The following is a 14937-nucleotide window of genomic DNA, read 5'->3' as shown; positions in this document are numbered from 1 at the left end:
GAGATGACAATGTGGGCAAATTGGGCCAAGGGGCACAGGTGCTGCACCACTGGATGAGTTGTCCTCAGAGAGATGGGTGGTGGGGCAGACATTTGCATCTCTTGTCTTTTCTGTGGGTATGGCTCTTCATGTTCTGTGGACGTGATGGCAGGATAGAGGGGAGAATCCACTGAAGCCCCATGAGCATCGCTCAGTGTCACCACTCATGTCCGTAACTGTCCCAAGATGGGGTGTTACCGGAGCGCCCTTCTCGCCTTTGTCATTTGTGTTCTGATTTGGTATCTGACTGCTGCAAGCTGGGCAGCCTGCCGACCATTTAAACCGAGAGGAGGATCTTCTCTTCCCCTACTAGTACCTGCTATTGCCAGGACACCAGCTCTCCCTTTGTACCTGGCGTGGGCAGCCCCTGGGAGAGCAGGCTTGTGAAGCCGTCATGCTCTTGTCTTCCAGCTTGAAGACAGAGTGCCGCAGGACTTCCTCTGTGAGCTACGGCCAGTCACCATCCTCTTCCTCCACCTGAATTTTGATACAAAGGACATAGTATCTTTCCGCAGTGTCCTCAGTGAAGTCAGCAGCCTGATGCAGGAAATCGTCTGTCCTCACAAGGGTGAAGTGAACAAAGTCTTCCTGTTTGACAAAGTGAGTGTGAGGTGGAATCATCTCCCCCCAACCCAAGAGGGTGGATACTGAGCAAGAGGGGAAGGTTCCTTCTTAGGCATTGTGGCAAGATGTGCTGCATCTGTCCTTGGCAGGGCTGTACATTCCTTTGTGTGTTCGGACTCCCTGGAGTAAAGCTGGCCCATGAGAGCATTCATGCCTTGCAGAGTGCTTTTCAGATCTTCAACTCGTGCTCCAAGATCATTGCAAAAACAGGGTGAGTGTCTGGTGGGGCTGAGGGAGCGCATGCTGCCTGGGCCAGCGTAAAGCAGAGGAAGAAAGAGTGTTGCGTCTAGCTTACCCTCCCCTGTCCTCCCTTCCTTGGCAGGAAGGAAACAGTGCCCTGAGAGGTGGCAGGCAACCCCTGGGCTTATCCCTGGGCAGCCAGGCAGAGTGTCTCCAAGCACACCCTGCTAGCCACCATGCTGGAATGAGCCCTAGTGAAGGCGAGAGGCTCCTTGGTGCCAGAAGCAGCACCTTCTGGGTGACTGGCCTGTGAACAGTGATGGGGCCTAGACACCTGATCTTACATTGCTGTCATCACAGGCAGTGACGCTGTGGCACCTTCTTCCCTCCCTCTTTTCCCACTGGTCACAGGTCACAGCTCAGGGAAGGGGGTCTCAGGAGAAGTGCCCAAAAGTTCCTGCCTGTGCTCTAAGCCCTGTTCCTTGTCCTTGCCGCCTGGGTCCTTTACAGCCCTGAGCTCTCTGTACCCCGAACCCCAGGCTGGCAGGGCAGGATGGCCAGTGGCCCAGGCTAGTGCTGAGGGGAGATGCGGGAAGAGATGAAGCTGGGTGGGCAGGACTGCACCTGGAGCGCTTCTGAAGCCGTGTTGTTTCCCTGTGTGCCAGGACAGTGTCTGTGTCTGTTACCAGTGGGATGGCGTTCTGTGGCCTCATTGGCCACCCTCTGAGGCACGAGTACACAGGTACAAGCACGTGTGTGCGGTGTGGGAAACTGGCGTGAGCTGTTGGGAAGAGGAAGACAGGCTGGGGAGAGTGCCTGTCCAACAACCAGCCAGGAATGGCCCAGGCAGCACCAGTCCTGGGCTGGGGTGGGACACTGGGCTCCACAGCTGGTTGTTCCCCTGGGATCTGCTTAACCCACTGTGGGGCTGCGGGTGTCGGATGTAGGGCAGCCGTTGGTCTGGAAGGGCACTGTGGAGCTGGTGGCACAGGTACATCACTGTGTGCTCTTTCTTCATCTCTCTGGCAGTCATTGGCCAGAAGGTGAACTTGGCAGCCCGGATGATGATGAGCTACTCTGGGCTGGTGACCTGTGATACCACAACCTGTGCCAGCTCTGGGCTGCCCTCTTGCTACTTCAAGGAGCTGCCGGAGAGAAAGATGAAAGGCTTCAAACATCCTGTCACTGTCTATCAATATGTGGGGATCACCACCAACAGGTGAGTGTCCTCTTGAGAAGTCTGGATGAGGGGATGGTGGCATCAAGGGTCCAGCTTGGCCAGCATAGAGGAGTTCTGCAGAGAGAGCAGAAGCCGCTCTCCATTCACTGTGGATGAGACGGTCAGAAGCCCTGGTGTAGGAGGCTTTTTACCTCTCTTCCCTGCTGTTTCCTCTTGCTGGGAGAGTGGGAGTGAAACCACAGGAATGGGGAAGGTTTTGTTTTGGTAGACACAACCTGGCTTTCAGGCTCTGTCCAAATGGCTTTCAAACTGTGCTTTCCGTGCTGTGCTCGCTCTACCACATGCCCTGGTAATGCTGACCCAAGAAGGTTTTGTCCTAGCTGCTCTTGAGTGGGAAGCTTTGGGCCAGTCTGGTTCCCATGGATAAAGGTGGACCCTCAGGACATTCTTCATCATGTCTTCCTCCTCAAACCTGGGCTCTTCCTCTGGGCCAGGATTTGACCTTCTTTTTGGATGATGGTTTGAATGTTAGTCTCTGAAAATACAGGAAGACTTAAGCCAGAGGTGCCAGGTGCTTGGAATCCCAGCCCATTGGGTCCTTGTTTCCAAGACTCTCGGTTTTTCCTGGCCAACGCAGTAAAGATATCTGCTAACCAGCAGCTCACTCTTGCTTCTTTCACATGTCTCTGGGTCTGGCCTCTGTTGACGGACTCTCAATATATTCTCTTGTCCTGGTGTGGCTGTTGGGTTTCTTAATGCTTAAAGCTCTCTCAGCATGCCAGCTTGAACTTTGGTGGGGGGGAGCATGCAGGGGATAACATGCTGCTCGAAAGAAAAACAGGTACCCTGAGGAGCACATCCAGCCCCTCCATGCCAGGCTGCTTCTTGATGTCCCTTGGCTTCTAACCAGCTAACTGACTTGTACTTTCTTTTTCCCCTGCTCCTAGCATATTTGGCATGGCTCTTGCCATGAAGATGCCAGAGAACGCCTCCTTGCTGGGTATGTGGAGAATGCCTTGCTCTTCTGAACCCCAGTTTCTTCCCCTCAGTAACATGTATTGGGAACGGAAAAGGTTTTGCTGGGGATAATGTTGCCTGCAGAGGCCCTGAGGAAGTGCTGGCTCTCTCAGTGCCTACTTAGTTGATATCTTTGGGGTGGGAAGCAGGGTGAGGCGCTCGGTGATCCCAGGCAGGCTCCAGACCTGATAGGAAGGTTTGTTTCAAGCTGCTCACACCCTGGGGGCTAAACCAGTCCCACATCCTTGGGATCAGGAAAGAGATTTCCTTCTGCTAGACTGATGGGGAGTTTTGGTGGTTGGTTCTCCCCCTTGTACTCCTCAGAGGTGCTTTCTTGGCAGCATCTGCTTGTAAACATGGAAAAGTCAAGCATCACGGACGCCTTTAATCACTCAGTGTCTTGCTGGATGTTTTGGGCCCTGTCATGGGTTAACCCCGGTAGGGAACTCAGCCCCACACGGCTGCTCACTCCCCACAGTGGGATGGGGAAGAGAATTGGAAGGGTAAAAGTGAGCCCACTGGATACGGACAGCTTAATAGGTAAAGCAGCTGCTGTGCATCCATGACAGGCAAAATCAGGCATTCTTTCACTGCCTCCTGGTGGCAGGCAGGTGTCCAGCCATTCCCAGGAAAGCAGAGCTTCAACATGTGTATCAAGGACTTGGGAAGACAAACACAGGAACTCGTAATGTGCCCCCTTCCTCCTCCTTTTCCCCAGCTTTTCTTGCGAAGCACAGCATCATATGCAATGAAATAAGCCAGCTGGGGTCTGCTGTTGCAGCTGTGCCCCATCCCAACTTCTTGTGCACCCCCAGCCTGCTTTTGCTGGCAGGGTGGCATGAGAAATAGAAAATGCCTTGATGCTGTGCAAGCCCTCTTCAGCAAGAACTAAAACACGGTTGTGTATCAACACTGATGTGCTCTGTGGCCAGTCGTACAGCCAGGAGAAGATGTTCTAAGTCTGTTTGGGACACAGCTGCCTGAAGCAACTCAGATCATCCCTTCCAGCCTTGTACTGGATCCCTGAGGGGGGATTTGCACGGGGCTGTCTGAATCTCTGTGGGACAGGGCATCCGCTACCACTCTGAGGAAGGCAGAGGTGCAAAAGCTGGGACAAGAGGGTTGGAAGGCAGCAGGGGTATCGTAGGCTGCCAGATGTGGTAGTGGGAGGGAAGCTGTGGTGGAGGGTACCAGCCAAAGGGACGGCTCTTTGCTTTCTAGCATGCCCCAGCAGCTCATTTTCTTGTTTGTCTTCACAGGTCGGAAGAAGGAGATTGACCTCTTTGTCAACTGCTTGGAAGCCTCTAACCGTTTTGGACAAAGACACATACTGGCATTTGAGGGCGCAAGGGGCGCTGGGAAGAGCCAATTACTTAATCACCTGTCCCAGTTAGGCCAGTCTGCTGGCTGCAGGTACAGGGTTTTGTCCTGTAGTTTTGGGACACTGCTTCTTTCCATCCCTGAGAGCCATGGAACGCTCCAGCCCCTTGGCCAGTGTGCCTTGGCCTTGGACTGAAGCCTCCTCAAAAAGCCTCATGGAGGCATTCCATAGTTATCTCCTGCGTGCTCTGCTCCTACCCCTGTCTCTTTGGGGTGTTGGAGGTGCTTCTTGACCTGTGGTGTTTCCTCCTTCACAAATAGAAGGAAAAAGCCCAAACTCGGTGCTTTGCATTGGATTCCAGATGCAACATATAGCAGGGTGGCCTGTCTCAGAAGCCCTGCTTGCCCCCTGACTGTTTCCCAGAAGGAATACTGGGCCAGAAAAGCCTCTCTGTGGCTGAGAGGCAGACTGCTAAGGTCTGGAGCCCAAAGGCAAACTCCACTTGCTCCATGATCACCTCTTAGCTCTGCAAGTCCCTCTGCAGTAGGGAGGTAGGGAGACATGGACCAGTGCTGCAGAAACCAGAAGGGGTCTGGACCTAGCTCTCCCAGTGGCTTGGCAGCAACTGCCTCTCTGTGCCCTTTCTCTTACAAGGAGTGAAACTCCCGGTACCACTTTGAAGTGGGAGGCTGAAGAGTTCCCCCTAAAGGCAACTCCAGCTCTTTTGTCTTAGAAGACTTGGGCCGTTGGGGATCTCAGTGCCTTTTGCTTTTGCATGGCAGGGTATTTGGCATGGAACTGCTAGAGGTCAACGTGAGGCAGTCCTTCTCTGCCATGCGTATTCTGATGGCCAGGGTGATGGGCCTCCATGAGTGTGAATCGTGCAGTGCCAGGGAGCACGTGCTACGGACAAATCTCAACGGGATAATCGAAGAGAGCAACTACTGCCTCCTCAATGACATCTTCCTTGTCAAGGTGAGAGCGAGAGGCCTCTCTGACCCTGGAGAAGGCTTTCTCCTGAGCCCTTCTGGTTCTTCAGCAGTCTTCTAAGGCTGCTGGAGTGCCTTAGCTCAGGGGGAGGGATTGCAGGGGGTCACAGCACATGTTTCACATTCCTGGCCCCGGGGGCTGCCTGTATGTGGTGACTTAATGTCCCGCGCTGCATCTGGCAGTGCCTGGTGCCTTGTTCGGCATTCTGGAAGCAGCACTGGAATAAGGCTGGGTCTGACCTTGTGCTGAGGTCATTGCTGTGTGAGTGGTCTGCTCCAGCCAGCCCAAGATCCCACAGTCAGAGAACCAGCTCTTCAGCCCACCGCCAAGATGCAGCTCTGCCTGAGCCTCTGCTTTAGGCTCTAGTTGAAGTCCCACTGTGGCCTCTTGCACCCGTGCTGGGGAGAGGGAAGGTGCTGAGGCAGAGCAGGGAGGGTTTGCTCTGCCATCTTGCTTGGTGGGTAGGTGTAGCGAGCCCTGGAGACATGTTTCTCCCTGACTTTGCTTTTCTGTCTAGTTTCCCATTTCAGACAAGGTTCGCCAAATGCATGAAATGCAAAGGAAAGAGGAATTGCATTCAACCTGGGCAAAAGTGCTAGAGAAGGTGAGCATTTCTCCTTTTCTCCTTCTGGGTCAGAGGAGGAAAACAACCCTGCTGGCTCTGGGCTCTGCGCCACAGCAGTGTGAGTGGGTGGGAGGACCTGGTCCTTGCCCTCTAGGGCCTGAGAAACCCCCCATGTTCTCTCCATAGCCCGACAAGCATACTAGTAACTTTCCTCCCTTAAAGCGTTCCCTGGAGGAGAGAGAATTCTGCGTTCCCTTGCCCAAGCTCCCTCCTTCTGCAGGGCAGGTGATGTTAAGCATGACCTGAAAATCTCAAAGAAATTAGGCATTGGGAAGCTTCCAAGCACGGAGTTGGTTGGGGTGAGACTTGAGAGCATCCTCTCAAGAGACAGAGGCAAAATCTCCTTCCCTGTAAGACACTTGAGAATCCACTGGATTCCCCTCAGAACAACTCTTTTTTTTCCAGACCATTGACAGAAATGCCATATTTGTCATCGACAATGCCCATTTCATTGACCCCGCCTCCTGGAGTATCATGGCACCTCTGCTCTGGAACATCTCTGTCTTCATGGTCATGAGCTTATGTCCCGGCTTTGCAAGAACCGAGAGCTTTCACAAAGCCACAGCAAACAACCTGATGTCCCATAAAATCATCTGCTTTCAACTAGAGAAGCTGAAACCTTCAGCTGTGGTGCAGAAGCTCTGCCAGGACCTTGGAGTGGTCAGCATCCCTAGGGCTTTAGTGAGGTAAGTTGGAGCAGGGGAGCTCCCTGGACACGAAGCATAGGAGCTGCCAACCCTTTGCTGTTTCACAAGGAGGAAGGGAGGAAGACCCCCAAGGCCAAGCATATCTGGGGTGTGAAAAGGGCTTGGTCTAAGTGGCCAGGCTGTGTGGCAGATTCCCTGGGGCAGAGGTCTGCCCTGCTGCCAGAGAGCACCTAAGCTCCTGAGGAGAGGAAAGGCAGGGCTTGCTGCTCTGTGCTTTGGGCACTGTCTGCAAGTCTTTCCCCAGGGACTTCAGCAAAGGCTGGAGGTTCAGGGGGGCCAAAAACCACATGCCAGCAGGAGGACCTCCCTTTCAGAAGTGAGGTGTAGCTGTGACAAAGATGCTGGCTCCCCAGCTATGCCTGAGTGGCTTGCTACCCACCTCAACTGTTTTTCCTTTTAGGGTGGCGAGTCACTGGAACATGTTGTCCAAAGATGTGGTGAATGCTCCACCCCTGGGAGGGTTCAAGGTCGGGTTGGACAGAGCCTTGGGCGACATGGTCTAGTGTGAGGTGTCCTTGCCCATGGGAGGGGGTTGGAACTAGATGATCCTAAGGTCCTTTCCAAACCAACCCATTCTATGATTCTACTTCTCTTGTGCTGATCACTGCTGGATCTGTTCCTGCCCAGGTTCCTGGTCCAAAGAAGCTTGGGGATCCCGTATTACTTGGAGGAGCTGGTGCACTTCCTTCGTTGCAACGACATGCTCTTGTTCCGCACCAAGAAGTGGGGTGAAAAAGCAGAGGACAGCTGGGAGAACCTGAACAGTAAGAACCTTTGCCACTGACTAATGAGTTGCTGTGTTGCATTCCCTACAGCACAAACTTGCCCCTTCATTGCCCCATGGATTAGGGGCAGAGTAAGATCTTGCAGCAGATCATGCAGAACTTGGCCTGGCAGAGGCACGGGCTTCTGTGTGCCTTGTTGTCAGGACAGCCAAAGCAGTGGCTCACAAGTTGTGGCTTGGAGGGGCCTCAGTTCTTGGGGCTAAACCTCAGGGGAAATGGTTCTGGACCACGTAGGTTGTGGTCGTGAGACGTTCTCATGAGCACAGAACTTATGTTGGCCAAATGCTAGCTTAACTGAGAACAAACTCCAGCTTGAGGTGAGGGCCAGGAGCGGGAAACTTCCAGTGAAAACTATTTTGCTCTGCTTAGAGAGCATGTTCAGCACCCGCAGGTCAGTGCACCTGTACTGTGTGGTGTGAAGGGGCCTTGGACTATTTCAGGTGAACTTGGAAACATTTTCAGGCTGCAGGTCACTTTGCAAATTGCCTCATTCCTTCTCTCTTGCTCCACCTAGCTTTTGCAGTCTTGGAGTCATCCCTCACAGCAAGCTCAAGGTCCAGAGCAGGGGCTGCGGCCATGATCTGCATTGTAAGGCCAGGCGTGAACCTGGACAGCACCATGCTGCCCAGTAACTTGAAAGGTGAGGGGCAGAGAGCCACTCTGCTGGCTCTTGGCTGTGCCGCAGGGGCTGGAGGGAGGCTGGGCATCACTGTGCTGCAGAGTCACCCTCTCAGCTTTGGGGCTGTCCTTGGAAAAGGTGGCTCTGCTCCAACCAGCAACAGTCCTGGCATTGTGGGCAACCATTTTTCCTTCCTGTGTGTGGAGCAGCTTGAGCCTGCTGGTTGCTTTCCAGCAGCAGGTAGAAGAGGAAAAGTTGTTGATGCAACACTAAAATGACTCCCTTTTCTCACAGAAGCAAATCTTCTACTGGGACAAAAATTTGACTTGCCTCTGACTCACCTTTGAACACAGCTTCTATCTTGCTACTTTCTTTTTGAGTTCCCCAGCTAACAGTGGTTTCATGGCATGTTGTGGTGGTTTAAGCCCAGCCACGCATCTCACACTGTCACTCCCCCCCACCCCCCCCACCCCCCCTCCCGGAGGGATGGGGAGGAGAATGGAAAGAATGTAACTCCAATGGGTTGAGATAAGAACAGTTCAGTAACTAAGGTATAACACAAACCACTACTGCTACCACCAATAATAATAATGATAAGGGAAATAACAAGGGAAGAGAATACAACCGCTCACCACCTGCCAACCGATACCCAGTCCGACCAAGCAGTGATCTAACCCTTCCTGGTAACTGCCCCCAGTTTACATCCTGGGCATGATGTGCTGTGGTATGGAATACCTCTTTGGCTAGTCTGGGTCAGCTGTCCTGTCTCTGCTTCCTCCTGGCTTCCCCTCCTCCCTGGCAGAGCATGAGACTCAGAAGATCCTTGGTCAGACTAAACATTACTTAGCAACAACTAAAAACATCGGTGTTACAAGCGTTGTTCCGAGGCTAAAGTCAAAAACACAGCAGTGCACCAGCTACTAAGAAGGAGAAAAATGGCTGCTACTGCTGAACCCAAGACACACGTAATTAAAAAAAATAAACCACTTTCCTGTGGATTTTCATGGAAGTTCACCTGTAGCCAGGGGAACTGTCAATGACTGTTGAATGTCCCTCCTGTCTGTCAGTAGCCATTTGTATGAACCTTGAAGAAACATTCCTGCTCTTAAGTTGTTTTGCCCAAAGCAACCCAAGAAGAAAAGTCAAAGAAAAGAAGAGTAAGGTCTGGCTGAGTTGAGACAACCTTTCTCGGGAGCTCTGAGTTCACCTCTGAGGTGGTGAAAGTTGTCTGTTCCCTGCTTGCAGGGCTGGCAAAAACCTAGTCCAGGTTTGGCAGGGCACATTGTGGGACGCATGTACCTGCTGGATCCTGCCCTATCCCAGTGGGGGAGTGTGTCTGTTGAGTGTCTCACTTTTTCCCAGGCCCTGTGAACTGCAAATCCAGTAGGAGCGGAGCCATTGTGCAGACACCTGTCCTGGGCTGCAATTGCCCAGAAGTGGCCAGTGTAGGGCCAAAGCCTATCCTGTTCATGCGTCGAATCTTTGCAGTGCCTCCAGCCTCAGTGTGGGGAAGAGGTAGGACTGAGACGTGTGGCTTCTCCTTGACAGAGATTGTGCTGGCTCAGCTGGACGAGATCACCCCACTGGAGCAGACTGTTTTGAAGTTTGCAGCCATCATCGGGCCGGTGTTCACTACCCAGCTGCTGTCATACATTCTTCCGATTAGAATGAGGCACAAGATGACTACCTTGTTGGACAGTCTAGTGAGTGACAACATCCTCAAGTGGACGGAGAGCACTGAGGAGCCAGAAGACGTCCAAGATCCTAGCAAGGAGCCAGCCACCCCTCCGCAGGCAGAGATTGGTAAGTGGTAGCAGTGGGGTGGACAAGGAGCTCCCAGATGGGCTCCTAAGGGCGTGGCGTGATTCCCTTCCTGTGAGGGCTGGCATGGCTGTTGGGGATGGGTTTGTCAAAGCTGTTACAAGTCAGTCTGAAAGCACACTAGGTTTGCACTGGAGGGAAGTTCCCACCAGCTGTCCCAAATGCCTCTGCTCCCCTGAATCCAAGTGCTGCTCGTAGCGCAGGCATGGGACGAGTGGAATCCCTGACATCCTCTCCCAGCCACCTGCAGCATCCAGACAAAAGATGCCCTCCAGAATGGCCCAGGGTCTTCAGCAAGCTTTTATTGGGCTTTGATTACCCTGTGATGCAGGGTTCCTGCTCAGGAGGCTGGTGGCTGCCATGCCAAGAGCGGGGAGAAAGTGCTGGCTGGGGCTTGCTTTGGCTGGCAACAACATCCCCAGCTCCTGCCTGGACCAGTGCAGCTGAGAACTGCATCCCCAAGGCTGTGCTAGCATCAGCCCTTTCACCCCATGCTGCAGGGCTTGGCGTGCAGCAGCACTGTTGCTATTCAGGATGTGCACCGAGGCATGACTGGCTCCCCATCTGGCCACAGCTTGGGCTCATACAAAGGCCCTTTGCCTTGCAGGTGTGGAGACCTCCCCCCCAAGCAAGCAGAGTGTGGGGTGTCCATTTGGTGTGCTGATGTTCCATAAGCCGCTGCTGCGGGAGGCTGCCTACGAGCTGTGGGTCCAGAAACAGCGGGTCACCCTGCACTCCAAGTGTGCTGCCTTCCTGGAGCGGTATGCACACAAATGCCAGAGCTGCGGCCAAGGGGACTTTATTGTCTTCCACCGCTTCGCTGTCAGCAGCACCCAGGACAAAGGGAGCTGTAAGGACTTTGATGATGGGGATGACCCACACACCTGGAAGGCCTTGGTGCTGGCTGGAAAACAGCTGAAGAAGGAGAGGTTTTACATCTCTGCAGGTATGCTGTGCACCATGCTCTGTAATTTGGGCCCTCCGGGAGCCCAGGGATTGGTGCTGGGGGTCGAGTGGGAGTAGATCTGCTAGGAACGAGCCCAGCAGGAGTGGACACCCACTGCAGACTTTCCTCAGTGTGTTAGCACCTTGCAAGGATCCTTGCAGGCCTACTGGGAGAGGGAGAGCAACTCTTATCCCAGGATACATGTGGGAGGTGTCCCTGGTTTTCTTTCAAGGTATTACAGATACTCAGGAGGAGCAGGAGCAGCAGCAGCAGCAAGCTTTTGTGGAAGAGGATTTTGGGTGAGCAGACAAGGTTCTGATTCTTTTTGAAGCGAGTGAGTTCAGGGTGTGCAGAGGAGACAAAGAAAATGCTGGCTTTTGGCTGTCAGCTGTGACTCTAGCTTAGCGAAGAGGCTTTCCGTGGGGTGGGAGCTGAGAGGAGATGGCTGTGGAGATGAGTGAGTGCTTAAGGACGCCCACGGCTCAGTGTCAAAGAAGCCCTCGCTTTCCAGTTCCTGCAGAGTAGTACTGCAAAATCTACAGGGAAAAAGCCACCACAAGGGCTCAGGTGGTTTGCCTGTGGGAGGTGACAGAAAGCCTAGCTTCTTCCTTACTCCCTCCTCCCAAAGGACTTGTATGACTAGTACCTGTCTGTGGCTTCCTGCTCTGCTTTGCACAAAGGGCTTTTGATGTTGTCTCTGGGAAGGAAGACCACTCTAGATGATACCCTTGTATTCTTTGCTCTCTTCTTCCCCTGGGCACTGTCCTCTGGGTAGTGCGACTGACAGAGAGGACAACAATGCGCTCTCATGTGACTGCAAAGGCATCGTGGAGTCAGTGCTTGTGCCATTGGTTCACCACTACACAACACTGGGCAATGCTGCCAGAGCCTTTTACTATCTTCTGGAGACTGCAGCTGCCTACCTGCATGTCTCCAACTACTACATGGTGAGTCGCCCTGCTTGCAGTGTGTCCTGCCTGGCTCTGGGAAGGACAAGTTTGCGTTGCACTAGGACACGACTTTGTGGGTCCTTGGAAGGAAGATGTTGAGCTCTGAGCCTCACTTCTTCCTTTGGTTTGCCTCTTGTGTGGGAAGAGGCATTGGGTGCTGTGCCCTTAGCATGAGGGGCATTAGCAGGGAGGAGGCCTGAACGATCAGTGGTGCCTGTGCTCTGAGGCACACAGTCAAAAACATGACTGTTTGTGCAGGTATCACCAGGGGAAGAAACAGACCCTCTGAAGACAGATGCCAGAGGCAATGGGGGAGGACAAGGGTAGCCATGGGCTCTGCACTAATCTCACCTGCTCTCCGTGTGCTTTCACAAAGGCCCTCAGGAAGCTGAGCGAAGCAGATATCCTGAGGAACTCTCTAAAGAGTAAAGCGAATGTGATATCCCGCTTTGAAGATGCCACCTTCTTCAGCCTCAAAGGGGAGGTAAAGGCGCGGTCTGGAGGGATCTCCTGAGTGATGGAGCTGGATGCCTTCCCCAGATGCAGTGGACAGGAGAGCTCTGGCTTCTCTGGCCACTGGCAGATCCCTGCAGTCTCTTGGGCATCTAGTCCACATTGCGATGTTTCCCTTTTCCTGTGCAGGTCTGCTATGGTGTGGGACGCACAGAGCTGGCAAAGAAAATGATCAGAAAGGCTTTGAGCCTGCTTGGAAGGCCATTTCCCCGGAACCGCGCTGAAGACTTTGTCAGGTCGCAGGTTGAAAAATTGCAGTGTGCCGCTTATGTTGCCAGAAGAGCATCTTCCCTTCCACAGAAGGCCCAGTAAGAAACACGACCAAGAACCCGGGGGAGAAAGAGTTATTTCCTACCTGGTCACAGGCATATGGGCACAGACCTGACGAGGCTTGAGGCCACACAGAGCAATGTGAGGGTAGAACAGGGAACGATAAAGTTCCTCTCTCCCTCCCTCCCTCTGAGGCCCTTGGAACAAAGCATACCTTAGGGTATCAAAGCAGCTTGCAGCCAGGGATGTGTCTGCTGGCACGAGTTGTGGCAGTGGATTGGTGCTGGCTGGGAAGAGAGAGCTGTACTGAAAAGGGGTGGGGGGGCTGGAGGCAGGACCAGGGCATGGAGAAGGAGCAGTAAGAGGAGCTTGGCCCCCCTGGTGCTGTCAGGCCAACATCCTCTCTAGCGGCCAGCTTCCCACTGTGGTACTTGTTGTTTGCCCCTTTCCCTTCTGGCAGCTCCCCCTCCATCAGCTCTATTTCCTCCAAGGAAGTGTAACGGTCTTGTCTGGCACCCGTTTTGCCCCCTGGCCCTGTCTGACCCAGCTCATAGGCTCTAGCCTGTAGAGCTAAAGCCTCTGGGCCTAGCAGTTTCTCTTGCTTGGCAGGAAGAAGAAGCTCGCCTGGCTGCTGCGGCAGAGCCGCTGTCTTTCCTTACTGGAGCACCTCTTCAGGCTGGAGGGCACTTCTGCTGGATGGAGGCTGTCCTGCCTGGCAGCGCGCATGAGGGCCAGCACAGACAGGGCAGTGGACTTGTATCTGTCAGCAGCCTGCACGAGCTATGATGCTGGCTTGGAAATGATCATATAGTTCATTACCACCATCTATCTTACATTTGGAGAAAGACGGTACTCTCCAAATATTTGTAGTACCGTAAGAAGCAATACATACAAATTATTAAATATTCATGTGTCCCTTCGCATTCAGATTAAATCCTTTTATTGTTACAGGATCTGTAAATATCTCCCAGGACACAGAAGGGAAAGGACAGGAGAAGCAGGCAGTTACTTGGGAGTATTTGCTGGGCTTGGTTGGTTTTTGTTGCGTCCCTAATGAAGAGTCCATCCCCAGCATCCCTATAGCCCCCGTTCAGATACTGGAAGGCTGCTATGAGGTCTCCACGCAGCCTTCTCTTCTCCAGGCTGAACAGCCCCAACTTTCTCAGCCTGTCTTCATACGGGAGGTGCTCCAGTCCCCTGATCATCCTCGTGGCCCTCCTCTGGACTTGTTCCAACATTTCCATGTCCTTTTTATGTTGAGGACAATGGAACTGCACACAATACTCCAAGTGAGGTCTCATGAGAGCAGAGTAGAGGGGCAGGATCCCCTCCTTTGACCTGCTGGTCATGTTCCTTTTGAGCATTTGGTCAATGAGAAACTGAACCTGAGCCGGCTTCAGTGTGCGCTCACAGCCCAGAAAGCAAACCATATCCTGGGCTGCATCAAAAGGAGCAGGACAGAGAAGGGAAAGGACAGGAGAAGTAGGCATTTATTTGGGAGTATTTGCTGGGCTTGGTTGGTTTTTGTTGGGTTTTTGTTGTTTTTTTTTCCATTTTACTTATTGTTTAAATTGATTTTAAAATTATCTACCTCTTTTCGCAAGGATTTTCCAGCCAAGTGCAGTCATTTTAAAAGAGCTTTTAAAATCCTGTTGCATTATAGAAGTCTATTATATAAAAGCATGTATTAGTTTTCACGTAATACTATGAATACTATCTTCAGCCCAGTGGTCTCATCTAAACAAATCCAGTGGCTCCCTGGATTAAATCCTTTGCAAGCATTCAATATCATCCAAGTCTTAACAAGTTAGAAGAGCCATGAGGTGGAAGTTCACACCTGGAGGCAGGGAAATGAGCAACTTCCAGTACTTTTTACCAGCAGTGGTAGTCACCTGATGGTAAAAAGGGTCCTCAGACTGACAGGTACAGCTTCACTGACATGTCCATCTGGTGTATACACTGTACATTTCCCATCCTCAGTCCAAGTGAAGTGTCTCACCTCACCCACGTGTTACTGGTACAGCCCAGATGCCCTACGGCCTTCCTTGGAACTTCTTGAACGTGTGCATTTGTTGATCTCCTTCGCTCCAGAGTCAGTGGAGCACTGCTAGTGCTGCCGCTGTGCGGCCTCTTGCAGGGCTGGGAGAGTCCTGGGGGCCGGGGCCTTCTCTTTGGGGTCAGCAGGACCCTGCGGAGGGCGGCTGCAGCGGGATCTGCCGGTTCCAGGGCACAGGGTGCACTGACCCCCCCTTGTGACGTCGCGTGTGGCGAGGCCAGCCTGGCTCGTGCCTGGGGTCCTGCTGCGCACGCTGCGAGGTCTGCAGGGTCGAGCGAGGCTTCTCCTGTTGCT

At 53.0% G+C, this 14937-nt stretch overlaps 1 protein-coding gene across 1 annotated transcript in view; it reads left to right on the top strand.

The window, feature by feature from the left end:
* LOC133274888 (adenylate cyclase type 10-like) overlaps window positions 1-13398 on the top strand; it is a 28161-nt gene extending 14763 nt beyond the window's left edge. The window contains exons 10-27 of the mRNA XM_061464471.1: window positions 451-639; window positions 753-874; window positions 1509-1585; window positions 1873-2062; window positions 2971-3023; window positions 4300-4453; window positions 5144-5336; window positions 5869-5955; window positions 6382-6662; window positions 7311-7447; window positions 7983-8108; window positions 9636-9890; window positions 10516-10854; window positions 11087-11153; window positions 11630-11801; window positions 12181-12288; window positions 12447-12625; window positions 13197-13398. Coding sequence (XP_061320455.1) covers window positions 451-639; window positions 753-874; window positions 1509-1585; window positions 1873-2062; window positions 2971-3023; window positions 4300-4453; window positions 5144-5336; window positions 5869-5955; window positions 6382-6662; window positions 7311-7447; window positions 7983-8108; window positions 9636-9890; window positions 10516-10854; window positions 11087-11153; window positions 11630-11801; window positions 12181-12288; window positions 12447-12625; window positions 13197-13398 — 2931 coding nt within the window. The remainder of the gene's footprint in view (window positions 1-450; window positions 640-752; window positions 875-1508; window positions 1586-1872; window positions 2063-2970; window positions 3024-4299; window positions 4454-5143; window positions 5337-5868; window positions 5956-6381; window positions 6663-7310; window positions 7448-7982; window positions 8109-9635; window positions 9891-10515; window positions 10855-11086; window positions 11154-11629; window positions 11802-12180; window positions 12289-12446; window positions 12626-13196) is intronic.
* The last annotated feature ends 1539 nt before the right edge of the window (window positions 13399-14937 follow it).

The sequence above is a fragment of the Pezoporus flaviventris genome, unplaced genomic scaffold, assembly GCF_033815535.1.
Source record: "Pezoporus flaviventris isolate CSIRO_AGI_PZ_B2104156 unplaced genomic scaffold, CSIRO_AGI_Pfla_v1 ptg000002l, whole genome shotgun sequence".
In the NCBI taxonomy this organism is placed as follows: Eukaryota; Metazoa; Chordata; class Aves; order Psittaciformes; family Psittacidae; genus Pezoporus; species Pezoporus flaviventris.
The sequence above is the reverse complement of the archived record's forward strand: the minus strand, read 5'-3'. Positions and strand labels throughout refer to the sequence as shown.